The sequence below is a fragment of the Gambusia affinis genome, linkage group LG12 (assembly GCF_019740435.1).
Source record: "Gambusia affinis linkage group LG12, SWU_Gaff_1.0, whole genome shotgun sequence".
Lineage (NCBI taxonomy): Eukaryota > Metazoa > Chordata > Actinopteri > Cyprinodontiformes > Poeciliidae > Gambusia > Gambusia affinis.
In genome coordinates this window covers 4,970,633-4,995,561 of record NC_057879.1, presented here as the reverse complement: position 1 = coordinate 4,995,561, position 24,929 = coordinate 4,970,633, and the positions used below count along the sequence as shown (strand labels likewise).

The window sequence follows — 24,929 nt, the reverse complement described above, 5'->3', positions numbered from 1 at the left end:
ACTGCAGGAAGAAGTAAATGTTTTAAACATTAATGGAGCAGTGTTATGTGTTTTCAGTTACATCGTGTCATTATGTAGCACAATCAAGTGACTATGTTACCTTCAGGTTGCTATAAGAACGCTATACATCAAATCAAATATGACTTAAAAGAAATTTGATTTTATAGTCTCTTTAAGAAACTCCTGCTCTTTATGAAATCTCCACCAATGTTTTCGAATACCTACGAATTCAACAACTCTGATGAGCTCAGGTTTCTTCCTCCAAAGGTCTCTCTCAAATCAAAACCCTTTCAATGTGAAGAATCTGCGGCCTTGTTTCAGACTCTCTTACATGACAAGGCTGTTCCAGTGAGCCAACAAGCTTTCCGAACAGTTATGGTTACAGCTGATTTGCACTCGAGGACGATGCCAGCTGGGACAGACATCTGAGTGAACTGAAAAACGTCTTCAGATTCCTCCATCTGTTCTACGTTTCTGCAGTTCTTTTGCCAAAGGTCATCCCTCCCCCACCGGGACTGCGCGCCCCTTTTTCTCCAGTAAACATTTACAGTTGAACAAGCTACTAGTAGAATAACGGCCAGTTTTTTTTTTTCCTCCCCCCCTCAACGTGTCCAGAATAACCGAATAAGGCTTGGATTTCCTTCACTTTGCAATCTGAGGAAATGTTATGGTCTCGCTAAAAGAAGAATCCTCCTTTCTCTGACAGTAGCGTTGCTCATTTGGAAGGAAAAATTATGCATATTTTGATATATTTCACTTTCCTGCCCAGAAAATCGACATTTACGCGTCGACAACCAACAGCTCATTTCTCAAGTTGTGTTTTAATATTATTCCGAACTGGATTTATGCCCCACATCTAAATATGACTGAGCTGTAAATCTTTCTCTTAGACTAGATTTGAGAAGATTTTTTTTTCCTTGCAGTTTGGCCAAAATAACAGCAGCATGTGGTCAGTCTGTCAGCAGTTTTATTTTTTTCTCCAATAAAGGTTTGTTTTTTTCTTTTCCTCCCTCTGATCAAACCGCAATCCCTCTCAGAGTCACTTGTCTGCTGGTAATGGAAAAAGGAGGATATTTTACTAATTCCTTTTCCATTCATGGCAGGGCAAATGACCTAAATTGCAGTTCTTTACTCAGCGTTTCATGGGTGTTGCTTTGTTTGTTTTGCTTTGGATTTAGACTGAATTATCCACAGAGAAGTTTGTGGGTGGAAATTGATGGGAAATGCAGTTCCTGTAGGACTCTCAGGCCCCGAGCAGAAGAACAGAGACAGTTAAAATAAATGGGAAGGAGAGATTTACAAGAAACAGACATTAAAAGAAAAAAAGTGACGAGACTCATTGGACCATATCAGGATTCATTGGAGTCTAGGAACATCCATTTAGATGTGCTAGGACACTTATACACAGAAATTATATGCAAGTGTCCTAAATTTTTCCTTAAAATGTGAACAAAACCAAAGTTTTGATCCCTGCAATTATTTATTATGAGTGGGAGAGAAGTGGGAAGAAGGTCAGAAGAGTTGCTGCATGTGCGTAACGTTACAGTCTTTAAGTGACTCCAACAGGAGCCATCATGCCACTGAACATAGCCACAAGTACTTGGAGTACCTTTAAAACAGTTGTCATACCACACAGTGGAGAAACCTGAAACCATTATGCAAGAAGGGCCCCATGCGTCCATTCTGCACAGAAACACAAACAAACTCCCTTGGCATGAACTCCTCTCAGACGGAAACAAGCTCCGTGTGTCGGACGAGTCCAACTTCACAGTCGGGATGCTGCTGTCAGTTTGTAAGACGACTATGGCCGAACATTTCTTATCCAGTACCATCATGTCTCCAAATATTTTTAGAGTGATGGCTTCTTCCTCCCCCGAGTGGCATTTGACCCCATGTAGGTACAGTGGACTCCTTCGTGTTCGCAGTTTTGCATTTGTGGACTTTTCTGTGGAATGAAGCTCCAAGGTATTCAATGAAAGTTAGTGCAGTTTTTCATGAAGTACATCTAAAATCTAAGAAAGAAAATATTTCAGCTTCCTGAAATACTTTGCCACAATGTTGCTTGATATGCTATTGGCTGGCTCTGGCAAAGGAGTCAATCAAAAGGCAACATTCATTGTCCTTTGCGCTGATTGGCTGTAGCCCAAAGACTGGAAATACAGAATACTGCGGATGTTTGAGTCTGCTGTTTAGTGTATGGCGCCCTACTATACAGAGGAAACAACACAGTTTCCACTGTATAGTATGCATAATGATGCATATTATGTAGGGGTGCACTGATAATTAATTGGCTCAGAGTTCCTTAATCTTGGATGACCTGCCCATACTTAGATGAGAAACCATCTTATCTACATTCAGAAAGTCTGAAAATCAGCCATTATCCCTTTTTGTTCTCCCGTGACACAAGGCTATCAGATGTCTGTGCGTGTGTGGATAATGGTCAATGAATTGTTGCCCAAAAAAAAAAAAAAGTGAAAGTCAGACTGCCTTATCACCATTCAACCAAAGGAGGCCAGTAGTGAGAAGGTTTTAGGGAAATATTGCACAACTAAACAATTTATACAAATCTGTCAAAATTTGCACAGAAGCATAAGACACAAGTCTAGATAACCTATTAAGCAGTTTCTCAGTGCCCCCGAATATTAAGGTATATTTAGTGTTTGAACAACTAAAATATACTTAAATCAACGAGCATTTATTGATTTCACCTATTTGCAGGTGACTGTGATAAAAAAAAAAAACATGCATAGAAGATTCTGGACATCAACAGAAGCAGCAACGCTGAAATGCAGCTGTTGACATGTATGACTTCAAAGTAAGAGACTGGTTTAGATGCTGGTCACGTTCTGGAATAGGATCCATAAAGACCGAGCGGCATGCCACTCTGAACATGACCACACAGGGGTTCTCATACCAGGAGGTCTGTTTGTTACCCATGTTGCCTTTTTAATTCTGGTCAGCACTCAGCTTCCCCCCCCCAGAAATTTGATGCTCACATGCATCAAATTTCCGACAGTTTGATACTCTTTACCTTCCTCCTTACATTTCTAGACTGGTCTCGGCTGCCGTCTGGAGGAGTGGGTGTGGTTCTCTGAGTCTATGCCTTCCTCTCAATCAGTCGTCCTGGCTGGATGGGAGACAACGTAGGAAGGCATGTTGCTGGCTCCTCCTCGTTCAGACGCTCTCCTTCACACACGCATACACACACACACATGAGCAAACCCAGCTTCTGTTATGGCAGGGGCCGCGTGGTGGCATTTCCCAGACAGCCGAGGCACGCTGCCCTCCCCGCCTGCTGAGGAGACAGACAGCAGGCAGAGCTGAGCAGCAGACAGCAGAGGACCGTCTGACAGCGAGTGGAGGAAAGTGCTGAGCATGTCCCGAGGTAAGAGCTGACAGACTATTCACCTTGTAGCATCTCTCCAGGCTGCTCGCCGCTGTACGGCTGGGTACTTAATCAAAGCCGGGATGCTGAACGCTGACCTTGACCGCCGAGGGACAGGAAACTGGCTGATCTAAATTCAGGGTCAGAAAGTAGTTGACCTCTACTGCGACTTGACTAAATGCTGGGAGTGAACCTACAGCCTTAACGTGAATATTAACAACACCTTTGAGACAAGAACTTCGTCTTTTAAAGACACAGCGCTGCTCCTGACATTTAAACGTGCGACCCGTTGAGGAATTCAGCTGAACTGGCACACATCCGTGACCCATGTGAACACACACTTTCTATTTTAACATACCGTCGCTTTCTTCCTTCGCGTGAAGCCCCTGGCAGCTGTTTCTGCCATGCAACGGGAGCTTTGGATGCCACAACACCGACCCTGTTGCTGTTGGAAGAGGACCAGGACGGGTCCGGCGGTCCAAAACGTCCAGAATAACTGAACAAGAGATCATAGAGGCTGACGGATTTCTAGGAACTCTGAGGGCAGTTTGTGATGAATCTGAGTTTGACAGGAAAAAACAAAAAAAGAGACAGATAGAGTGGAAGGGATAAGAGGGAGCACAAGTCCAAACATTTGGCTTCAGTTCCTAAATCAACTCTGAACAGAAGATGAGGTTCAGAGCTATGTGCTGGAAAAAGCCACAGGTTGTACGGCCAAAAAAAAGGGAGAGAGAAGGAAGGATTTTTCCAGGAAAAGAACAAAGACAGTGAAACATGCAGAAATATGCATACTGTGGAAAAAAAAAAAAAAGAAACACGAAGAAAGAAAATGAAAGACAGAAAATGCTCTGCTTTTTTAGTTTGACTGTTGAGAAACTAAGTTTACAAACTGCTTCAATTTGGTAGCAAGCTGCATCACTGCGAATGATACGACCACAAAAATAATCCCGGGGTGGTCAGAAGGCCAAACAGGACGACCACGATGGCTGCGTAGGCTTGTCAACACTTTCCCACATCTAACTAACTTCAGGTGGAAGCGCGTCCAATCAGGTGTTGATGCACATCACACACCTGTTCCATCAAGCTTTTACACACTGCTATGTTTTTGCTGAGGCCGCAGGACTTGCTTGAATAGTTTTCATTCATTCATCCGACTCCCGTTGTACTAATACTTTGTTACATGTTAACAACGTTATCGGAAGAAAAAAAAAAGAAAAATGAGAGAATGTGAGGAGAGGAAATGAAACTGCTGCGTAAGCAGTCTTCACCCACTTCAAAATAAGAGCATCGATATAAAGATCAAACTACTCGAAGAACTAAAAGTCGATAAACAAAACTTCACAAATCCCAAACTTTATTCAACTGACAGTTTACAAAACAGCCAAGAAAATGAGCACTTTAGAAGTTAACTGGAGACATTATTTAGGGAATGCTAAATGTTTTCAAAGTTAGCAAAAAGGCAAAAAGGCTATACCAAACGTAGTCCCGCCATTAGCCCCTTAGTGGATTAGCGGAAGTGTGCCCACAACTGAGTAAAGATTAGAGGAATAGTTTGAGACTGCTGAAAGGGGCATTGTTACTACTTAACCTGCAGGAGATAACTCTCTTTTTGACTTCAGTTTATTTAAATCCAGGTTAGCAGGTTCTGAAGACTGAAGCTACTGAGGATAGATGAAAGGAGACTTCAACCATAATAAAGTTTTTCCCATTTACTATGCCTTATTAGTTAGCTTCTTTGTGAACCATTAAACCATTGTCAAGGTAGCCATCTTCACAAAAGCAGATCATTATTTCCACAGGAAATTTAGATTGGGGGAGGTGCACCATAAATGATCTTCCTGTGTGAAACACATACTGAGAATAAAACATGTAATGTGTCCAGACTGTCAAAAAAAAACCAAAAAACTAAGAAATCGGATTCCTTCAGAGCACTATGATATTTTTTTCTTCCTTCCTTTACTGTATTTTATATGCAACAGTTTGATTTTCATGCCAGGTTATTGGTGACGCACCACCTCCATCCTCCATTTTCTGTGTAAGTAATCACCAGATTGTGTGTTAAAAAAAAAACACACTAAAAGCTAATCTGTTGACTGTTTTGAGAGAACTTCATATGAATTTAGGTTTCAAAAAATGACCTTAAACTGAGATATTCAAAAGTTACGAGGAAAAATACATTTTTATGTAAATGGTTAACAGACTTAATCTGTCGCAAAGTGACACTTTAGGGGTCATTTGTGGGTTAGAGAAGCAGCAGGCACCTTATCAACCGTCAGAAAGAAAAGAGCTGGGAGTGAGAATGGGATGGGTTACTGTGGCATTTGGTTTTCTATTACTGGGTGTGAAAATTAAAGGTTGGATCTCACAGAGCAACAACTCGTCAATCAAAGTAACCCTATATCACAGAAAACCACGCTTTGTCTTTTAACTTGAGGTTAGATTTTTAAGTGAGAATATAAAATCATTAGTTAAATATTTATATGATATTATGAGATACCTTCCTCATGATATCAAATTGAATGCAGGTTTAATGGTTCTACTATCTCACGACTAGAACTCCAGCACGGTTTCCATCTGTTGTTTATGCCAATATTCTGGACACCACTAATATGTATTATGTCATATGTCTTTGCAAGTGTCATCAATGAGAGAAATCATTGACTTAATACGTTTTGGCCTCAGCAGCATCTAATTTTGAAGCTTTTGTCATCACTACTCTTAGAAATTGGCCCTATATGCTGTGGTTTTTGGTGAAGAATGCTGTGGACAGACATGGTGTGATTATGAGGTTTGCGCTGATGCAGGGGAAGTTTGGAGGGACGTCTCAGCGGGGTCAGATTCACCCGGAGGAGACAACCAGTTGCTGTGGGAAAGCAAAGCTGTCCAGAAGAAGTGACATTTCTCTTCCGTACAGATTTAAATTGTTTCAAAAAATGAATTAAGAAGTAACAATCTCCTCTGAAAAGTTCAGTGTGCAGCAGCAGCAGCAGCAGCAACAACAGTGCTGCAGCTCCCAGCACTGCTGGTTTGCTGGGGCCTATTTGGGGTTAGGCGAATATTTTCAAGTTTTGTTTCTTGGGTTTCCTGTGAGGTGGGCCCACGGCTCCGAGCACAGACAATTAAAATATGTGCCGTGGACATGTGGACATAGTTAGGCAATGACTCTGGGGAATTACCTAACCCTAATTCTGCTATATTGTTTCCTCTGTGGTAACCTGGTCTGGAAGAAATGCACAGGTCTATATTTATAACTAGGAAATAAAGAGCTTATTGGCAACAACAGGCAGCTTTGATCACATGTCTGGTAGATGGTTGAAACCCAGCTGTCTGAAACCGGATCTTCCGATTATCCCCGGAGACATCTAAGCACATTTTCAACAAGTGATTTGTCAAAACACCCCACACAGCCTCAAAGCCTCCCATAAAGTTATGAAATTTGGTGAAAGTGAAATTCACAACTGGTGCTAGTCTGTTTTTAAAGCTTGGGCACAGTGGTCTGAATGATCTATAGTTTGTAAACTACCTATGAGTCGTCCTGATATGTGATTCTGGTACGTGTGTGTGTGTGCGTGTGTGTGTGCTAAACTTAAACTCTTCAGATTGGCGGCTCAAAGATTCCTGTCAAAGTCAAAAGTCCTGATGGGAAAAGAATATTCTGGAACAGACAACAGAGCCGGACCAAAGTGTCAGCAAACTAAGGAGGATCCCTGAACATCAGAAGATCTTTCATAAATGCTTGAATTTAAGCACAGACCACAGATCTAAAATGTTTACTTGTCTAAAAAGAATGAGGATATTGCTAAGTTTGATTTGATGGTTTCTGCATTGATAAATCAAAAGTTTTTAACAATAAAAGAAAAAAGTTTAAAGGCATTGAAAGTATTTTTTTTTAAATCCTCATAGTGTGATAGTTATAATGTGATGCCACGTGTTTAAAGCTTTCTTTGTGTTGGAGCCTGGGTTTGTCCGTCAACACATCTCAGCAAATAACAACCTGTCATCGCAGGTTGCTTTAAGCTCCGCCCCCTCTCCCAGATTCCATTACATCTGGATTTAAAACGCTGGAACCAAATCAAGTTCTGCATAAGGTCCCACATGACCTTGGCTTTATACAGGAGAGCATGGGTTTGGACATCGATCGTGGTGGAGACAGTGACGTCAGGTGCAAAGGGTCAAATTGTCATATTTGTTTTTTATTTTTTTTATCAGCTTGCGTTTATTTAGTTGCCTAATTAGCTGCTACAGGGCTTGATTTGACTATCACTATTATGATAAAAACATGTTATGCTTACTACCGGTTACCTTTGTGCTGACTAACATGGTAGTTTGCTATGATAAACACTGTCAATATTGTTGAAGTCAGTTCATCTAGATCGGTGTTTTTCAACCCTGGTCCTCAAGGCAAACTGCCCTGGAAGTTTTAGGCATTCCCCTGCTTCAGCACATGATTTCAATTGTTGGCTGATTAAAAGGGTTTTGCTGAATTGCAATCATCTGAATGGGGTGTGTTGAAGTAGGGGAACATCTAAAACATACAGGTCAGTGTGCCTTGAGGACCAGGGTAGGGAAACACTGAGGGACTTTCTGACAAACTGCCACCGCCGATTGGTCAGTTGCTGATATCGTCTGATATCTAAAACATCTAATTTTATTTTGCCTTTCATTTCAAAATCCTGATGTTTATCTCTTAGCTTTCAAAATGAGCTTGTCACCCATCTTTGATTTGCAGATTTGTTGCTGTTTACCACTGGCCATCAGAGGGTGCGTGAATGACAGACACTCAGATTCTTAGCAGGGTAACTTGGGGGTGTTTGTCTGTTTACTGCATAGCTTGCATTGTTTGGGGCTGTGGCTTGGTGGCTGCGGCGCCTCTTGATGACAGCAAGCTCCCGCAGAGGCCGGTGGTCAGGGGAGGAAGAGACGGGAAGGTAGGAGGAGAGAGGAGGTCAGGTTTTAAGGAAGATATAGATGTCTGAGTATGGGAATTCTCCATGGATCAACTCATTAAAGAAGGGAAGAATGAAAAATATAGTGCGGTTATGAACTAATCGACCCATATGCTATAGGAAATCATACACCATTAAAAGTAGTTCCAGAATGGGAGAGAAGATGCTGAGCTGAAGGAGCACAGTTGTGGAGTAGTGACTCAGAACAATGGCCGCCTGTGTTTATGTCTGTAGGAGTAGGGCTTTTTTTTTTTTTTTTTTGCAATGCTGCCCATAACTGCTGGGCGAAACAGTCGCAAACTATTTTCAGCTCTCGTCCTGGAAACCGTGGCTGTAATCAAAAGAAGATCAGGCCAGCCTCTGCTGAAAAAACTGCTGCTTGGTGCATGGAAGAAATGAATCAAGTCTTTGGGAAAACAAGAAAGTTAATGGGTGGAGAAGGAAAAGCACAGCAACTGAATGTTTGGGCTTTCTACCTTGTTCTGCATGCCAGAATCTCAATTTAGCCATATGCTTAGTGTTATACTAAAAGAAATTAAGATAACAAAATGCCAAAATGTTTGTTGACAAAATTTAAGTGAACACTGACATATCTTTTTCAGATTGGACAAGCTCAGTCAGACATTTTGTAATAAACTGATTTTCAGGGCTTTAAAAAACATTGGAAGTTCTGATGCACGCTTACCTTCCTGTTTACAGGTCTCATTGCACGTCACAAAATGGCTGAGAATGGAGTTAAAGGGAAGCCTTCATACTCAGTGGAAACCCCTTACGGCTTCCAAATAGATCTGGACTTCCTCAAATACGTGGATGACATTGAGAAAGGCAACACCATCAAAAGGGTTCCCATTCAGCGCCGAAGCAAGGGACTCCGGGCCAGCACTCTCCCCAGGCACCTCAACTCCTCTGGTTCTAGCTACCAACAAAGTCCCTGGAGGTCGACCGGAGCTCTTGACCCCAGATCCCGACGGTTCGACAACCATCACCATGGGTGTTCCTCTTGGATTTTCGATCACAGGCCGCCTCTCTCCCCAACGGGGCTCACGTCCCTGACGGAAATGGAAGCCAGGATCAAGGAGTTCGATGAACAACCTCTCGGAGAGCATATCCGGCCTCATCTCCTGCGGGCCTCCAGTTTGCCACTCACTGTGCTGCTCCGACAAGAATCCGAGTCCAAAGATGACAGGAGCAGCATCCAGAGTTCAAGAGATCACCTCGGAGGAAGGAACACCTCCTGCGAGGACGTGTTCCTCTCAGACAGCCCTCGCCCACAGGACTGCTCGGGGCTGCTGAGGCGCCTGACCGAGGCTCTCGAACGCGTCGGAGAACTCGAGATGGAGGTGAGGGTCGTTTCTGAGCTCAGAGCTCAGATCTGCATCCTGCAAGAAGAAAGGGAAAGACTCCGCCTGGGCTTGGTCCACCACGTCCCTCCATCAACAGTCAATGGCACCACAGATCTTCATACTTCATCACTCTATGGCAAAGGGGATGTCCTGAAATCCCAACGGGAAAGTCACATCATGTTTCCCAGAAATCACAGCGTCACAAGCACAATAAGCCCCGTGAATGATTGGAAAACCAGCACTGATCTGGACGAACTGTTGACTGTGACGTCCCTGCAGGCTAAGGTAGCGGTGCTGGAGCAGAAGCTCCATGACACTGAGCAGGACCTCCAGAGGACGGTAGGACTCCTAAAGGAGCAGCAGCAGGAGAGCAGAAGGAAAGATGAGAAGATAGAATATCTCATCAGGAACCCAGGGGTGTGGGTCCGCGCAGAAAGGGTGGTGGTGGACCAGGAGGGAGATGAGACCTTCGAACCTGAGCGTATTCCTGCCTCATCCGTCATCACAAGAACTGTACCCTCACATGCTCAGAGGCACCAAGACTCAATAATGTCTGATGGGGGCACAGACATGTTCATTATTCGCCATATTAAAAGAATCAAGAGTCTCCTGGACCAGCAGTGGGAGTGTGTGTGTGGAGAGTTCAGAGAAAAGGGAAAACCCCTGAAACATCCGGATCCAAAAGTTAACTCCCTGCAGCAGGAGATGATGGAACTAGTTGACGTCCTCATGTCTGGACACAAGCACCATGAAGACAGCGATGGGCAGAAGATCCAGAACAGAGGTGATGGTTTTTGGTCATTTTAAGTCTCTGATTTTCCAAATGTTTCAGGGATCGTGAACACTATGTTACACTGCAAAAAACACAACACCTTACCAGGTACTTTTGGCTCAGTTTCTAGTGCACTTGAAATAAGACAAAACTAGAAAAACATGAGCTTGTCTTAAGTCAATGTGTCCTTAATATTGATGAAAAATTATTGCTTCCTCTAGCAGGTTATTTCACTTATTACATGACATTTTCCCATTTTATAAATGAAATGGTCTAAACTTTTTCATTTGTAGAAAAAATGCTTGTCACAAAACGCTGAAAACTCACTTTGACTTATTTCAAGTATACTAAGATATTGCAAATATTGCAAAAATAATTGGTAAGATTTTGTGTTTTTGCAGTGTACAGGTTACAAAGGCAAAGCAGACAGTAGGTTTTCAGTGCATGTAAATTGGATCATAAACCTCAAAGGCAAAGTCTTACCAAAGGAAGAAAAATCAAATTATTGTTCTAAAAAGTCTGAAAATATTTCCTAATAAAAGTGAACACATAACTTAAATTTACATAATTTTCTTTTTAGTTTTTCTTGGAGGATATATTCAGAATACTACTTCTGATTTAAAGTTAAGAGTGTCATTGTTTTCAATTCCAGACCAAAAATGTAATGTTTTTGAAGTAGCTGCATTTCACTGTTACAAAATGACAAGACGCATCTGTAGTTTAAGGTCAGTCAAAAACCAAGAAATACAAAGTAACTGTACAAGCATTTATCCCCCGTTAACCTGCCCAGTCAGAACATTTTTGAAACAATGAAACCAAGAAAAAGTGGTATGCTAATGTATTAAGTTCAAAATATTCCATGTATCCTCACACACAAGTAATCCAAATGCTTGAAGATGAAACAAACACAGGTTACTGATAAAATGTCTCCTGCCACACTGACACTACACACAGATTTTCGCCCAATCACAAAAAATCTAAATATAGTGACATACAAATGTAAGAATTGTAAGACTGTTATAATAATCTGTCTTTCCTTTCTGAAGCAAGTGTTTCATTCGTTTGTTATTTCTTTGTTCTGCCTCGAAAGACAAGTGAGAAAAAATCATTTTAGAAGTCTTTTTCCTGAGTTTGTTCTAGAAATACTTTTTTCTGCCATGAGAGGCACCGATGTAAAACATCTGGTTCTACTAAGCAACTGTTGCTTTATTTGTATACATAGTGAGATTGTTATAGGGTAACTTTATACACTCAGTAAAAGTGACCCTTAACGCAAATTAGAGATCTCCTGCCGCTTATCCTGCATCAACATTAATGAGCTACATTCATGAGGATGCCAATTTTGGATTTTTTTTTCTCCAGACATTCCCAAACGTTAGCATGCCTTGTAGGTTCGAAAATGTCAGATCAGACACAAAGAGAAGTGTTTTGATGTAAAGCACTCTATTTGAAGAGATACTGAAACTGCACCAACCCCACGATGAAACATGGTGTTGGCAGAAAGCTTGTTTGAGGTCACAAAAGACTTTAGACTAGGGTTGAGGCTTACCTTCCAGAAGAACGACTCTAAACATGAATTCAGAAGCACAACTGTGGCTTTCAGTCATATTTATGTTTTGGAATCACCTACACAGGTTCAGAACTTTGTGGTTGCAACATGACAAAATGCTGATCACAACACCACTCAATTGAAGAGAAAGGGTTGTAAATACTTTTGACATGAATCAGGTTTTCCTGCCATGGGAACCCAAATAGGAGGATCAAACAGGATTTGGTCCGTAACTGATATTAAATGTCCCTAAAGAGTATGCGGCACTTTTTAACCATTAAAGTGTCTCTTGAGACGCTTAGGAGAAGTGCGGCAAATGTCACTGTCGGACAGCAGGGAAGCGGGGGCGTTGTCCTGTTAGACCGTTGGTACCAAATGCAAACACACAAACTTGTAAAAACGCACACGGGGTCACTGTGATCAAAAGCTCGTGGTATCCAAAAGACCTCATCTCTTAAGGAGGGTAGGAGGGTTAAAATAAGTCAATTTATCAATTATCAGATGTATAATCTCATCAGCTGGATTTGGTGTTGCTTATGTTTGATCTCATTGCGTGTGTTTGTCTTCTCTTTAGCCTCTAAGTCCACCCTGGAGAGTAATGGAAGCACCCAGACTCTAAAAAAGCTGCAGTCAAAGGATGCTAATGAAGGGTTAGTGGATACTTCTCAGAGACTTCAGCAGCCTTAACGCTTCTGATTATCGGTTCCTTTACTGAAATTGAGGCTCTTTAGGCGTCTTTTTCTCTGACCAAGAAAAAAAAAAAGACTTCTTGATTTTGGTCTGGGAGATGAATACCAGTCCATGTGAAGTTAGACAAGACCCACATGTCTAAAGCTGAAATGAGGGAAGGCAGACAAAGCCTTTAATACATGCTTCTTTCATTCTTTTAGGTTTAAAGACTCATAAGAAGAACAATGCAGAGTCTGCCTCAGAATATCACATACTCATTATGTTCAGTTTGTGCTTTCACTTTCAGCTACTGAAGCTTCAGAATGATTTGACTGCAATTATTTTTCACCTTATAAAATGAATAATGCATTTGAGCTATATTACATAAATCCTTGTCTGGTCTCAATAATTGAATCAGGGAAATAGTCGACTGACCCTATTCTTAGTCCATTATGATGAGAATCTAGAGTCTAAAAAGGATTTCTGAGAGCAAATCAAGTCAAGCTGCTTTTATCAATTTAAGGTCATCGCCAGGATAGTAGATGCAGCTAAAAGGTGTTAGTGAGGATAAAATGTTAATTTCATTTCACTGTAGAGTCCAAATGTCCACAAAAGGAAGTGCGATTGGCCAGGACAATGGGAAGCTGTGTGGGGAAGCCAGTGTTGTCCCTCGGGGGATGGAGGCCACCCAGGTGGATGTGCACCCTCCAAAGAGACGAGTCCAAACTGACGAGTCCAAACAGACATGCCCAGAGGGTCGTGCAACACCGGTGGGAGCGATATCAGGACACACAGATGGAGGCACCGTGTTGCCAGAGAAAAAGTCCAGTTCTGTCCTGGAGGACAGAACTGGCTCGAATACGAAGGGAAGGTGAGAGCACCACAGACTCTGAATCAGTGTCTGTATAAAATAAATCCTATTTTGACTGTTGAGATATGTCTCTTACTTTTACATGTTTTATTGGAGCAGATTTTGAAACAGGAGGCAGATTATCTGTACTGTTCCTTCACTTATGTTCTCTTTCACTTCCAGGGAAATACTGAGCGCAGATTTTATCTCTGCTTGTCATTTTGTTAAGGATCACATGGACATCACGGAAAATCCAGATGATGATATGGTAAATACCCTTTTCATTAATCTCCTGGGAAGGAGAAAACGTTAATGTAAATCAATTTTACCAATAGCCTTGGTAGTTTATCCGCTCAGTCAGATAACTGATGTAAAAACCTAACATGCAGTTTTATTCACAAACACTTAGGATTCCTCTATGAGTAGTTTGATCACGGACATTTAGAATCGATCCATCTTTTTCTGGGTTGTGACTTATGTGCTCAAATGGATGAAATTGTGTAAAATTGTACTAGAGAGATTGGTGGATAACTCAACATTATGAGCTGGGCCAATGATGTACAAGCTTGAGATGCTTCGATTGAGAACTTTCTTGGTTTCTGTCCAGAGGAAAGCTCTGGTAACAATGTTCCAGCACTGGTTTGGCGCTGCGGCGGAGGAGGCCTCCGAGACCAGCAGGGTAGCTGCATACCTGAAAGAAGTGAAGAGTGAGGCGCCCCCTCTGCTGGCGTTCCTCGTCAATCTAGCTGACGACAATGGCAACACGGTGCTCCATTACAGCGTGTCCCACTGCAACTATGGCGTTGTGAGCCTGCTGCTGGACACGGGTAACACGGTTGTTGGCAACCTTTGCCTTAGAAAATGCTTTTGCTGTACTGTAGTTGACAATACAATCTCTTCTGTAAAGGCATGAGTGACGTGAATGTTCAGAACAATGCTGGATACACGGCTGTGATGCTGGCGTCGCTCACCGCTCCAGATGGGCCTGCTGGGATGGAGGTCGTCCGAAAGCTAATGGAGCTGGGAAACGTTAATACTCGCTCCAGTCAGGTAACACTGCGTAATCAATCTGTTGTCAAAAAAACAAAACAAAAAGGTATGCCAAGACTTTCTTTTTGTTTTGTGAGTTGTCAAAGTTTGAAGGAGTTTAATTGTCATATTTTTGTTTCTCTTACCACAGACAGGCCAGACAGCTTTGCACTTGGCGGTGAGACACGGTCGAGTTGTCATGGTCCGCTTGTTGCTGAGCTGTGGAGCCGACGCCAACATCCAGGACAACCAGGGAATGACATCCCTCATGTACGCATCAGAACGAGGCCACACGCACATTGCCAGACTACTGCTAGAAAGAAGTCAGTGTGACCTGACCCTGACTGATAAGGTAAGACTACAGCTAAATCCAGTTCAGGTTCATCTCAAAGTACGATACTATCAGCAGTCAAAGCTCCAGACTTCAAACACAACATGCCACCTGTGAGACTTCTTGATCGATTGCTCCAATCAAGAAGCCACGACAGGAAGGAAACTGTTTACAGGTTTCCTTCCTGTCTGATTTTTATTCCTGCCATCTTGAAGAGAGATACCTTCTGTGGTTTCATTCCGATGTGGGGAGAATGTACCAGGACATCCTGCACATTCACTGCTAGCTGCATCAGACCAACCATGGCCTGTCTGTACAAGACATACCCTAAGGCCAACTTAAACGACATTGTGTCAACATTTCCCAGACCAGGGCTTCTGAGAGTTTTCCAGTCAATAGTGGACAACACAAAAACATGCACAAATTACTAACAGTTTTTTTTGTACTGTAACCATTAAACAATCTCCCCTTCAGTTCGACCTTATAAGTGGAGACACATTGTTGATGTTACTATTATAAAATAGCTGACAATTAAGTATTGGCAAAGATCAATGTGATTTTCATAGCGTTGTTGTTCGCAGCTGCTGAAAGTAACTAAAAAGTAACTTTTAATGTAATTTAGTTATTTTCCAAATCAAGTAGTCAGTAATCCAACTGAGTTACTTTTTCAAGGAGTAATCAGTAATCTGATTAAAGTTACTTTTTCAAAGTAACTATGCTGTCACTGTTTGAGATAAATCTCTTTAAAAACTCATCAGTAGAAGTAGATTATATGCTTTTCCTTGTCGTTTGTCTCTACTAGAACTGCTCTAGTCTGGTTTGTTAGGTGTGTGTTTGATGTTTGACAAATGGTTTTCTAATCTAAGCATTTCTAGAGAAGCATAAAAACAATATAAGTGTCAGAATTCCAAAAAAACAAAGAAAAAAGGAATAAAGTCTCAAATGACATGTTGATGTAAACTGTTATGTCTACAGATGCTAACATTGCTAACATTTGCAGGACAGGGTTGGGTTTTTTTTGTCAAAGTACAACAAACATTGACAAAATGTCTGACAACCTCAATTTGTTTTGCTATCATGCCAGTGTTAATGTGTGTGTCCCCCCCGCCCTTCCTTTCCTAGCGGGGCCAAACTGCGCTCTCCATTGCCAAGCAAGGTTCCCACAGTGACACAGCGACCCTCCTGCAGGCCCATGCTAAGGCTCGAGCTCTCTGAAAATGGGAAACTTAAGATCCGCCAGTCCATCCCCTTCTTTGCTTGAGGCACCTAAAAAGAGGCTAAACAGTTTATTTCCTGATAGTGTTTTGTATTTTCTGAACTGCTGCATGAGCATTAGCTTTAGTCTTGGACGGGAAGCCATCAGATAAATAAGACTGTACACAATCAGTTATTTACAGCTAGGAATGACCGGTGGCTGTTGATGCACTATACAGTAAATATGATTTATTTCTTATGTTTTCATGTGTGATTGTTATAGTTTTCTCAGATCTTTGCACAGCTTAAATACTTTTTCCATTGCATTAGTATGCAATGGAATCTTAAAAGTTTTATTGTATACGAGTATGACTTATGGGTATCAATCAACATATGATATATATATATATATATTCCCTTTAAACATATATATGTTTAAAGGGCAGTTTAAAGGGAAGTTTTTAGCAGATTCTAAATATATTTCTGCACTTTCCATCCAAATTAAATACAAGAAAGCAACTGATGCAAGCAAAAATCATATCCGTCTAGTTAAAATAAACTGCACACTGTATATCCTTCAATAAATCAAATACAATGCTGTTTCTGCTGTGGTTTATGGAAGCGAGTGTTGCTTGAGAAATGCGGCCAGCAGGTGGCAGAATTCCTCCATTTCAACCCATCCCAGCAAAATCGCACACATCAGAAACCAACAACACACAGAACTGACTTGTTCAAAACGACAAGGTCCGAGGGTTTACGCGGGATCCTTTTCGAGTGCAAAAAGATTTGTGCTGATTCCAGCATGGAAGGAGGGGGCAGGGGGAAAAAGGAGATTCACCTGCAGGTCAGAGGTGAAAAGCGTGGGAAGCGGTGGGGCTGCAGAGGGATGCAAGGCCTCATGTTTGCGAGCTAAGACAAAAGGGATTGAATGCAGGAGAGATTGAAAAGACACAGGATTTCTGTCTGACAGAGGAAAGCCATCTCATTTCCCTGGAGGATTTCTCACAACCAGGCTGGGGAGCCCTGCTGCAATGACCCTGTGCAAATATCCCACAGGGAGAGGTAGATGAAACAGGAAGCTTTTCCATTACCCAAAATGTGTAGCTCCATCAAATGAAAAAGAGGATTTTGAAAAGGTAACGTGTATTTCTCCACATCCACTAAATGAAGCCGGGCTTCTTAGCCTGTGCACCTCAGCATGGGTTTGTTCCCCCATCCCCCACCCAAACAGGCTTTAATGTCACAATGAATAAAGGGGCTCATCTCAGCCTTTGTGCAACAGTGAGCATGTGTGACACCTCTTTCGTCTGCTGAAGGCACCAGTCTACCAAAGAAACAAAACATTACATACATGTGTATACCGCATAGCTCTCATACTGGGTCTGCAACAAGAAGGCAGCCGAGTCTGAAGGCATTCGCCCCGCTTTCCTTTAATAACGATAATGGACTGGATTTGTCTACTGTGGGGGTTTCTGTCTGCTGATGAATCACTTGCTCAATGGACGAGAGTAAAACACTTCTCAGCCAGCGGCGGTTTACAATGAGACGTTTACAGCCAAAGTGCAGGTTTTGTAAAAACCAATCGGCTTTAGTGGTTAACAGGGATTCCATGCAGAATAGATTCTTACGAACGCTAATGGGTTTTAAGGATGTCACCGATTTTATACAATACCTTATCATCTTGTGTTTTATTTGTTACCGGATAGATTAAGTGCATCGACATAAGTATGTTCAGTGTCTGTGTTCGCTGGGTTTAAAACGCATTCATCTCTCTTGTCTTTTGGAATAAGTACGTCCCAAATGGTGAAATGAGAAAAAAATGGAGAAGCTTGAATTAAAAAAAAGGAAACTCAAACTAGCTAGAATACGGCCGAAAGTTACTGAAGACTAATGACGATACTGACTGCACAAAACACCAAACTCTGAGATTAATCTGTAGCAAATTATGTTTGATGCCGAAGTCTCTGAGCTCGTATGGAGATTCAGAAAGTGGCCGGTGAAGTCAGGAGTAATGCTGGTTGAAAGCAGTAGTGAGGAGACCTAACAAACCGGCTTCCTATTGTAGCGATATAGAACTTTACGGACCTTTTGTACATTTGGTTGCTGTAAAGAAGGCCTTCATCGTGACACTACACTGAACTTATAAAATAATTTATTTCATAGAACATCCAATGCTCATCACTCTGAAGCAGTTGTAATTAACAGTTTTCTGAATACATTTCAAAGTATTTATTTAGGAGAACAATAGTCTGGAACTCAGTCAGCTGTAGAAAAGACCTAATTCATTATCAGTTTTAATGTTTTAAGCTGTAGAGTTCAGAGAAAACTTTGGATTTAGCTCAAAAATTTGAACAAGCACACACTCCACAGCTCCTTCCCCCACAGCCAAGCCGGCACTGAAGTCAAGAAATTGGCACTTTAATAGTTCGGTTGTTTCTCAGATATTTAAACAGCTGCAGGACACCGGCGATATTGAGCTCGAGCGACGGAACATATCAAACGAGGGAAGGAGGTGAGCAGCGCATGCACAAGCATGATTGAGATTGCTAAGACCTTCTTCCTGGCTCTGATTGGTTGTTTCTGACCGGAAGTGTTGCATTTCTGTATATGGTAGCAGGAACACTGGAAGGAGCCAGAAAAGCTTTTTTTCCCCGCATGTCTTACATTGTGCTCTCAGGACATTGTCAGATTTATAGAAATGTACTTTAGCATATTTGCTAAAAGTCACCTACTGCAGCTTTAAGGTAATAAACTGAGCAATCTTGGGTTGGGTTGAACTGTTGCTCCAGACAGCAGTAAATCTTGCTCCATCTCTGAAATATAACAATTTGTTTTTAGTTTTGGTTTTATACTGAAATGTTTTGATAATCAGTGTCAGATGAAAACAATTTTCATTGCAAAACTTTTGATGCTGGATCAAACTAAGAGACAGAGAACAGAATCAAGACAAGATTCTGACTGGATTTGTTTATCCCAATCCACTTGGTGAGATCCACCTACATCACGTTTTTGTTAATTTGATTAATATATTTGAATAAAGAAGCCACAATACAGTACGACAAACCGAGGATTCAGACTTCAGAATATTCAGGTGGATGATTTGATTTCTGCTAAATTCTGATGCTCCAGCTTTTTCTCTCTACTAGATCCCCACACAACTCAGAGAAACTCACTGTTAATTTGACTCATTGTTACACAAAATAATAATCCTTCCTATGTTTCTACATGCAAAGTCGCAAGGAAATTGACTTGTATAGGAAAAAATAAGAGAGAAACTGCAGACTTGTGTTTGTCAGATTTTATATAACAAGAAAAAGAGATATTTAAAACTAATCAGTTATGAAAAATAAAACACAGAACCAATTTGTCTTCAGTACAGTTCGGTATTAGACGTACAGCAACTGGCTGACTTTTTTTTTTTCCCATGAGAAAAAAACAAAAAAACACAAGGTTAATATGAAAGTGTAAACAAAAAAGGCACAAATAAATACAAAGCAACGTTCTCACTGACATAGGGCTTAAAAGTGTTCCACCAATGTGGATTTTTAAAAATTTATTTTTGGGTGGAGGGTGTGGGGGCCCCTTAATATTAAATAAAGGCTAAGAAAAAATATTCACAAAAAATGATGCTAAACGATACACAGCAAGAAACACCAACTAAAACAAAACACTTTGGTGGATAACTCTGATTTTAAACAATCAGGAAGGAAAAAAACAGTGTTTTCTTCATACAAATAAATTAATATAGGTGTCAACACTTTATCTAAAATCTTATATACAGCTCTTCTTTTACAGAATTATACAATACATTATCAAAAAACGTTATGAAAACATATTTACAACCCAATGAGTCAAAAAAGCACCCTCAAAGCTTTTCTGCCGACACACGCGTACACACACAGGTTAACACACTTGCAAACACACACACACACACACACGCACGCACACCTTCTTTCTCCATGAGAAACACAGTACCAGAAGGCATTCTAAGAGGATTGTGCAACAAATAGCATCCAAAAAACAGTTTCAAATATGGCTGTGCGATGAACATTTGGCACACATGCATTTCGATGAGCACACACACGGGGAAATTTCCAGGTGATCTGTTCACCGGCGGGATCGGCAGGCGCCACACTGCACCGCATCGGAGTCCGATCTTTCTTTTTCTTTTCGCGTTTGTGATAACATAATATGACAGGGTTTTTTTTCTCTCCCAAAGCAGAGACCAGCTGGGCCCTCCTGTCCCAAACTGTCTACTCAAATAACAGTGGTAGCGGCGGCGAAATCAACTGTGCAGTACGTGTGTGTGAGTGTGGGTGAGAGCGTCTCAGGTGGAACAATGAACGGCGGCGATGTTGGTTGGTTGCGTGCTGCTTGTGTTTCCAGAGAGCGAATTGCACCTCGTCCTTGTCCCCGTCCACCCACTTTGGAAAACACTGGGAATGTGATACCGCTGCACGGCAGGTGGAGTGTGTATGTGTCTGTGTGTGTCACAGTCAAAAGTGGGTCGTCAAATGAAATCATTACCACTCAGTGATTTCCATCAACCACAAAACACCTCAACTGGCTGCTATCTACAGCCTATTGCTTTTCTCAGACCATTTAATATATAAAACAAGCTACTAAAAGAAGAAGAAGAAGAACTCTGACTTGCACCTTAATGCTCACAGAAGACTCTTCCAACTCTCCTCACTTCAACCAACATCGTGAAGCTCTGAACCGGACAAACTGATCCAGGAATAAATGTGTACGACACCAGGCGTCTCCAGAAACAGCATTTGGGATTGATCCCAACAGATTGTCTCCACCGGCTGTCCCAGTGGAACAGCTCCTCTTTCTTTAGTTGGCTGTCCCAGAGCGCTGCTGCCAACCAGCAGTAACACAAAACTCAAACCAACACATCAAGGACGAAACGGATGCTCAAGCCTGGAGCCTTTTAGCAGCTTCAGATGCACATGGTTGTCAATGGAAAAGTTATAAACGGAGAGTTTGACTTAATTTTGCAGCGTTGAGAGCGCGTCTGCACCACCTGATTACTTAACTACCAGAATCTACTGGAGAAAAAACTGATTTCATTCCCTAATTTTTCTTTCTCGTTCTTGGTTTATATGTAACGTGACAGGACATGGCTCTGTGTGTGTGGGTGTGCGCGCGTTTGTTTCTAATACCTTGTGGGGACCATTTTCCTGACATATACTACGATGTGGGGACACACTGCTTCTTGTGGAGACCAGGCTTTGGTGCCCACAAGGGGAAACGCTGTTTTTGGGTCAGGGGTCAGATTTAGGACTATGGTGTGAATTGAGTTTTGGTTAGGGTAAAGGTAAGGGTAAGGTTTAGGCTGTAGAAATGAATCGAAGTCAATGGAAAGTCCCCGCAAAGATAGCTGCGCAAACAGGTATGTGTGTGTGTGCATGTGTGTGTGTGAATGAATGAATCTATGATATGTCGTTCATCCTTTCGGTAAACTTAGTCCAAGTTCATTCTGACTTCTCCGTGTGCCTGAGGGTCCAGCTGCACCAGAAGCAGGTCCTTTTGCCTCACTTTGCAGTGGAGAGCATGGGCTGCTCCGTGTACCAGTGAGTCCCCGCGTCGGGCATGCTGCCCCCCAAAGGCAGGGCGATGAACTGTGGGCAGGTGCCGCCCCCAGCCCCCACCACACCCATACCAACCCCCTGGGGGTACGGGTGGTGGTGGTGGACGTGGTGTCCCATGCCGTCGGTCCTCCCGATGTGGATCTCGTCCTCCTCCCCCTCGCCGGTGGTCTTGCGGTACACCGGGTTGTCGAAGTTCATGCTCTTGGTGGAGTTGCGGCGCCAGTTCCGCCACACCAGGTAGACTCCGGCGCAGACCAGGCCGAACACCACTGTGGCAACGATAGGAACTGCATGCGTTTAACACACAGCGGCAGGGGACACGGGGAAGGGAGGGGGAGCGTTAACAAGGCAGAACGAGTCCATGGTGTGAGATGACGGGCACGGAGAGGAAAGGAGAAGAGGCATGCGGGATGGGGGGGACAGAGAGGGAAGAGGGAGCGGCATGGAGACTGTGTGTGTGTGTCTGGGTGGGTGGGTGGTGCAGCATAGGCTAAAGATGAGTCACACAAGTACTGACAGACTCTAAACAGACTAAATAAACCCTCATTAAAGCTTAGAGTTAGAGTGTTTGTTTTAAGGATCGCCTGAGACACTTTCAAAGAAGATATACCTTTTTATTTTGTATGGGAAATTAAAATATTTTGCTATCTTAAAGTTGTAGTATGTAACTTTTATAAATAAAAATATATTTTTTTACATATTTGTTGTAAAATTGAGCTCCTCTGCCTTCTCACAGTGCTAACTAGAAACAACCAATCAGAGGCCGGAGTCAGGTCTTCGCGCTCATCCCCCATCTTCTTCACTCTCCGTCAAGCTGCAGCTAGCATAGCCTGTTGTAAAAGCTAAGCTTAGTTAGCATGGTCACTGATGATGGCGGATAAACATTTGTCCTGTAATGGTAAGTTGTTTCTCCAACATTAGCACAATGCACAGCAAGTACATGAGGTTGATTGACAGCACCAAGACCCTCCTCCTGCGTCTGATTGGTTGTTTTTGGTAAGGAGCGTTGAATTTCTTCAGATGCCAAAAGTAGCTCAGGGACAAGGTGAAGGAGATTGATCTTTTCACAGTTTATCTGTCTCAAACTGTCACAAAATGGTGGCAGTTTTAACATTTTTTTTTAAAAAGAAGTTACATACTGCAGTTTTTCTTTAAAAGTCAGGGAAAATGGAATGTGTTATTTTAATACTTCATTTGTAATATGATTTTTTTTTATGTAGTGTCTTTATTATACAAACAGATAAGAGGAAAAGTAGCTGATGATACTAATAAAGATGTTCTGAAACTTCACATGCCTGACTATGTGATGGCAAATGATCACGTTAAATAGGTATTGTAACTTAACACTGCAGCTTTAAATCACACCAATAAAATACTGTTAAAGTACTGATAAACGCCTTTCGTGTTCTCCACCTGTATTGTGACCTGATTTTATTACGAACAAAATGAAAAAGTCTGTCTGAGAAAGGAGGCTGACTCAGTTCATTTAGTCCAGAATCAGCTTTTAGCTTAAAGCAGGTACTGGGTACAAAGTCATATTTTTAGCTGAATTATATTTATTTTCCCTAAATCTAGCGGATTTAAATTAGGTCTGTCATTTTAAAGGAAATAAGCTGCGATTAATAAAGGCTTTGTTCCTTTTTTCCTTTTTAGTCACAATTAAATAAGAAAACAAAAACAATGTGGTGTAGCAAATGAATTAAGTTGTGTGGCTTTGCTCAAGCAAACAGTGAGCAATATATGGGATGCCTGATCCATTTTAATCCTTTCTGGGTTAAAATGAAGGAGGCTTCATTCGGTGTTATTTGCCAGAGACTGTAGCTGTATAACAAGCAGACGTAGCCACCTGCTTTTGACGTCGCACCTGAGGTAAAAGTGTTCCAATTAACATAGTCAGAGAAGTCTGGATTTCAACATGGCGATGGCCAAGTAGCACTGCATGCGAACATTGTTTAAACTGCTTCTCTTTCCATAAGGAAAGACCACTGTTACCTTTTTCAGTTAAGAATTGCAGGCAGTAAAGGTAGCATTGATTTTAGATGCACTCTTGCATGTGTATTTGTAAAATAAGTAGGTTTCCACCACCGCGTACTACTGTTGATGCGAGGAGCGACCATATGGAACACTGAAAAATCCTAATGGGGGGTTAGTCTGGGTTTCTCCCACTTTCCGAGTAGTAAGTCCAACTTTTTCCAACTGGTAAGTTGGAATTTCTGAGTTTCGACTACAAATGTATCCATGAGATGGACGTAGAGTAATAATTGAATCCTTAATGGCTGATTGAATAGAATTTCCTCTTTTAGCATAATGGCTAGCTGAGCAGCTTAGTTCTGTATTAGCTAAATTCTCTGTCTTATGAAAACTCTTACAAACTGTATCCTGAGATTTAGTCTGAGGTGTGATATTTGTTAGTTCATTAAATACTCATAAGTAGGTAGAACTTTGAAATTCTCAAAATTATCATGAAGGTATTTTCAAAGGTATTTGCGGTTTTTCTTATCTTCAATTATTATTACTCCTCAATAAAGTTTGAAAACTACAATGCTTTAGCAAAGAATGCTTGCCAAAGCATTCCCCACAAAACAGTACAGTAGAAGGTGAATGATACACAATGACAAGAATATCAAATACACAAAAAGAAAAAACAGAGAGGAGGACTTGTAGACAAGCATTCACTCCTCCAGCTGTGAATGTGTGATGGACTCAACAAACAGGAACCTTATACATCAGGGTAACACAGTACATGTGCAGAGTCTTGCAAAGGTACAAATATCCATCCCAGTTTTCACATTTTTATACCATCACCAAAAACCTCAATGTATTTTATTGTGATTTTATGTGATGGACACACACAGCAGCTAAGACGACACCAAAATTAAACAACAAAATTTACGGTGTGTGTGGAGGAAAACTGACAGTATACAGCAATCAGAACACACCGCCTCTGTGATGAAACATGGTGGAGGCAGAATCGTGCTGTGGGTGTGTTTTTCTTGCAGGAGCAGGAAGCTGGTTTGAGCTTATGGGAACATGGATGGAGCTAAATACAAAGGAACACCAAAAGACTTGAAACTAGGGATGAAGTTCCTGTTCCAGCAGGTTAACACTGCACACAGCCGGATCCAGGTTCATCAATGAGTTAATCTGGACCAGTTAAAGCCCAGATATAAATCCAAATAATAATCTCGGGCACGATTTGAAAAAAAAAAAAGTTGCTCAAATGATTTCCTTCCAATTTGACTTAGTTTGTGACGTTTAGTGAAG

The 24,929-nt window shown here is 41.7% G+C and overlaps 2 protein-coding genes across 8 annotated transcripts in view; one reads left to right on the top strand and one right to left on the bottom strand.

Annotated features, from left to right (window-relative positions):
• The first annotated feature begins 3,142 nt into the window (after positions 1 to 3,142).
• Positions 3,143 to 16,667, top strand: LOC122840967 (KN motif and ankyrin repeat domain-containing protein 4-like). 5 transcript variants are annotated; one of them, XM_044133807.1, is made up of 9 exons: positions 3,143 to 3,385; positions 9,031 to 10,458; positions 12,570 to 12,645; positions 13,260 to 13,535; positions 13,698 to 13,782; positions 14,122 to 14,341; positions 14,422 to 14,564; positions 14,695 to 14,895; positions 15,997 to 16,667. In XM_044133807.1, exons 1-9 carry the CDS (start codon positions 3,376 to 3,378, stop codon positions 16,087 to 16,089), a joined length of 2,532 nt encoding a protein of 843 aa, XP_043989742.1. In that variant the 5' UTR covers positions 3,143 to 3,375; the 3' UTR covers positions 16,090 to 16,667. The 5 variants fall into 5 exon arrangements, with proteins under 5 accessions (XP_043989742.1, XP_043989740.1, XP_043989741.1 ...); XM_044133805.1 differs by lacking the exon at positions 3,143 to 3,385 and adding an exon at positions 7,462 to 7,547; XM_044133806.1 differs by lacking the exon at positions 3,143 to 3,385 and adding an exon at positions 7,754 to 7,923.
• A 2,684-nt stretch (positions 16,668 to 19,351) lies between these two features.
• The window catches only part of LOC122840966 (low-density lipoprotein receptor-related protein 8-like), a 92,797-nt gene continuing 87,219 nt past the window's right edge, over positions 19,352 to 24,929 (bottom strand). For 2 of the 3 annotated variants that reach the window (XM_044133802.1, XM_044133803.1), the window contains exon 18: positions 19,364 to 21,952. In XM_044133802.1, coding sequence (XP_043989737.1) covers positions 21,609 to 21,952 — 344 coding nt within the window. In that variant the 3' untranslated portion in view covers positions 19,364 to 21,608. Of the gene's footprint in view, positions 21,953 to 24,929 lie in introns of all 3 variants that reach the window. The other variant, XM_044133804.1, reaches the window with a different exon arrangement.

Bases quoted from the DNA above. Each gene is read 5' to 3' on its own strand.
- LOC122840967 (XM_044133805.1), top strand. From the start codon at position 7,481: ATGACCTTGGCTTTATACAGGAGAGCATGGGTTTGGACATCGATCGTG. The intron at 7,548-9,030 runs GTGCAAAGGGTC...TCCTGTTTACAG, and splicing joins GGTGGAGACAGTGACGTCAG to GTCTCATTGCACGTCACAAA. The intron at 14,342-14,421 runs GTAACACGGTTG...TCTTCTGTAAAG, and splicing joins GAGCCTGCTGCTGGACACGG to GCATGAGTGACGTGAATGTT.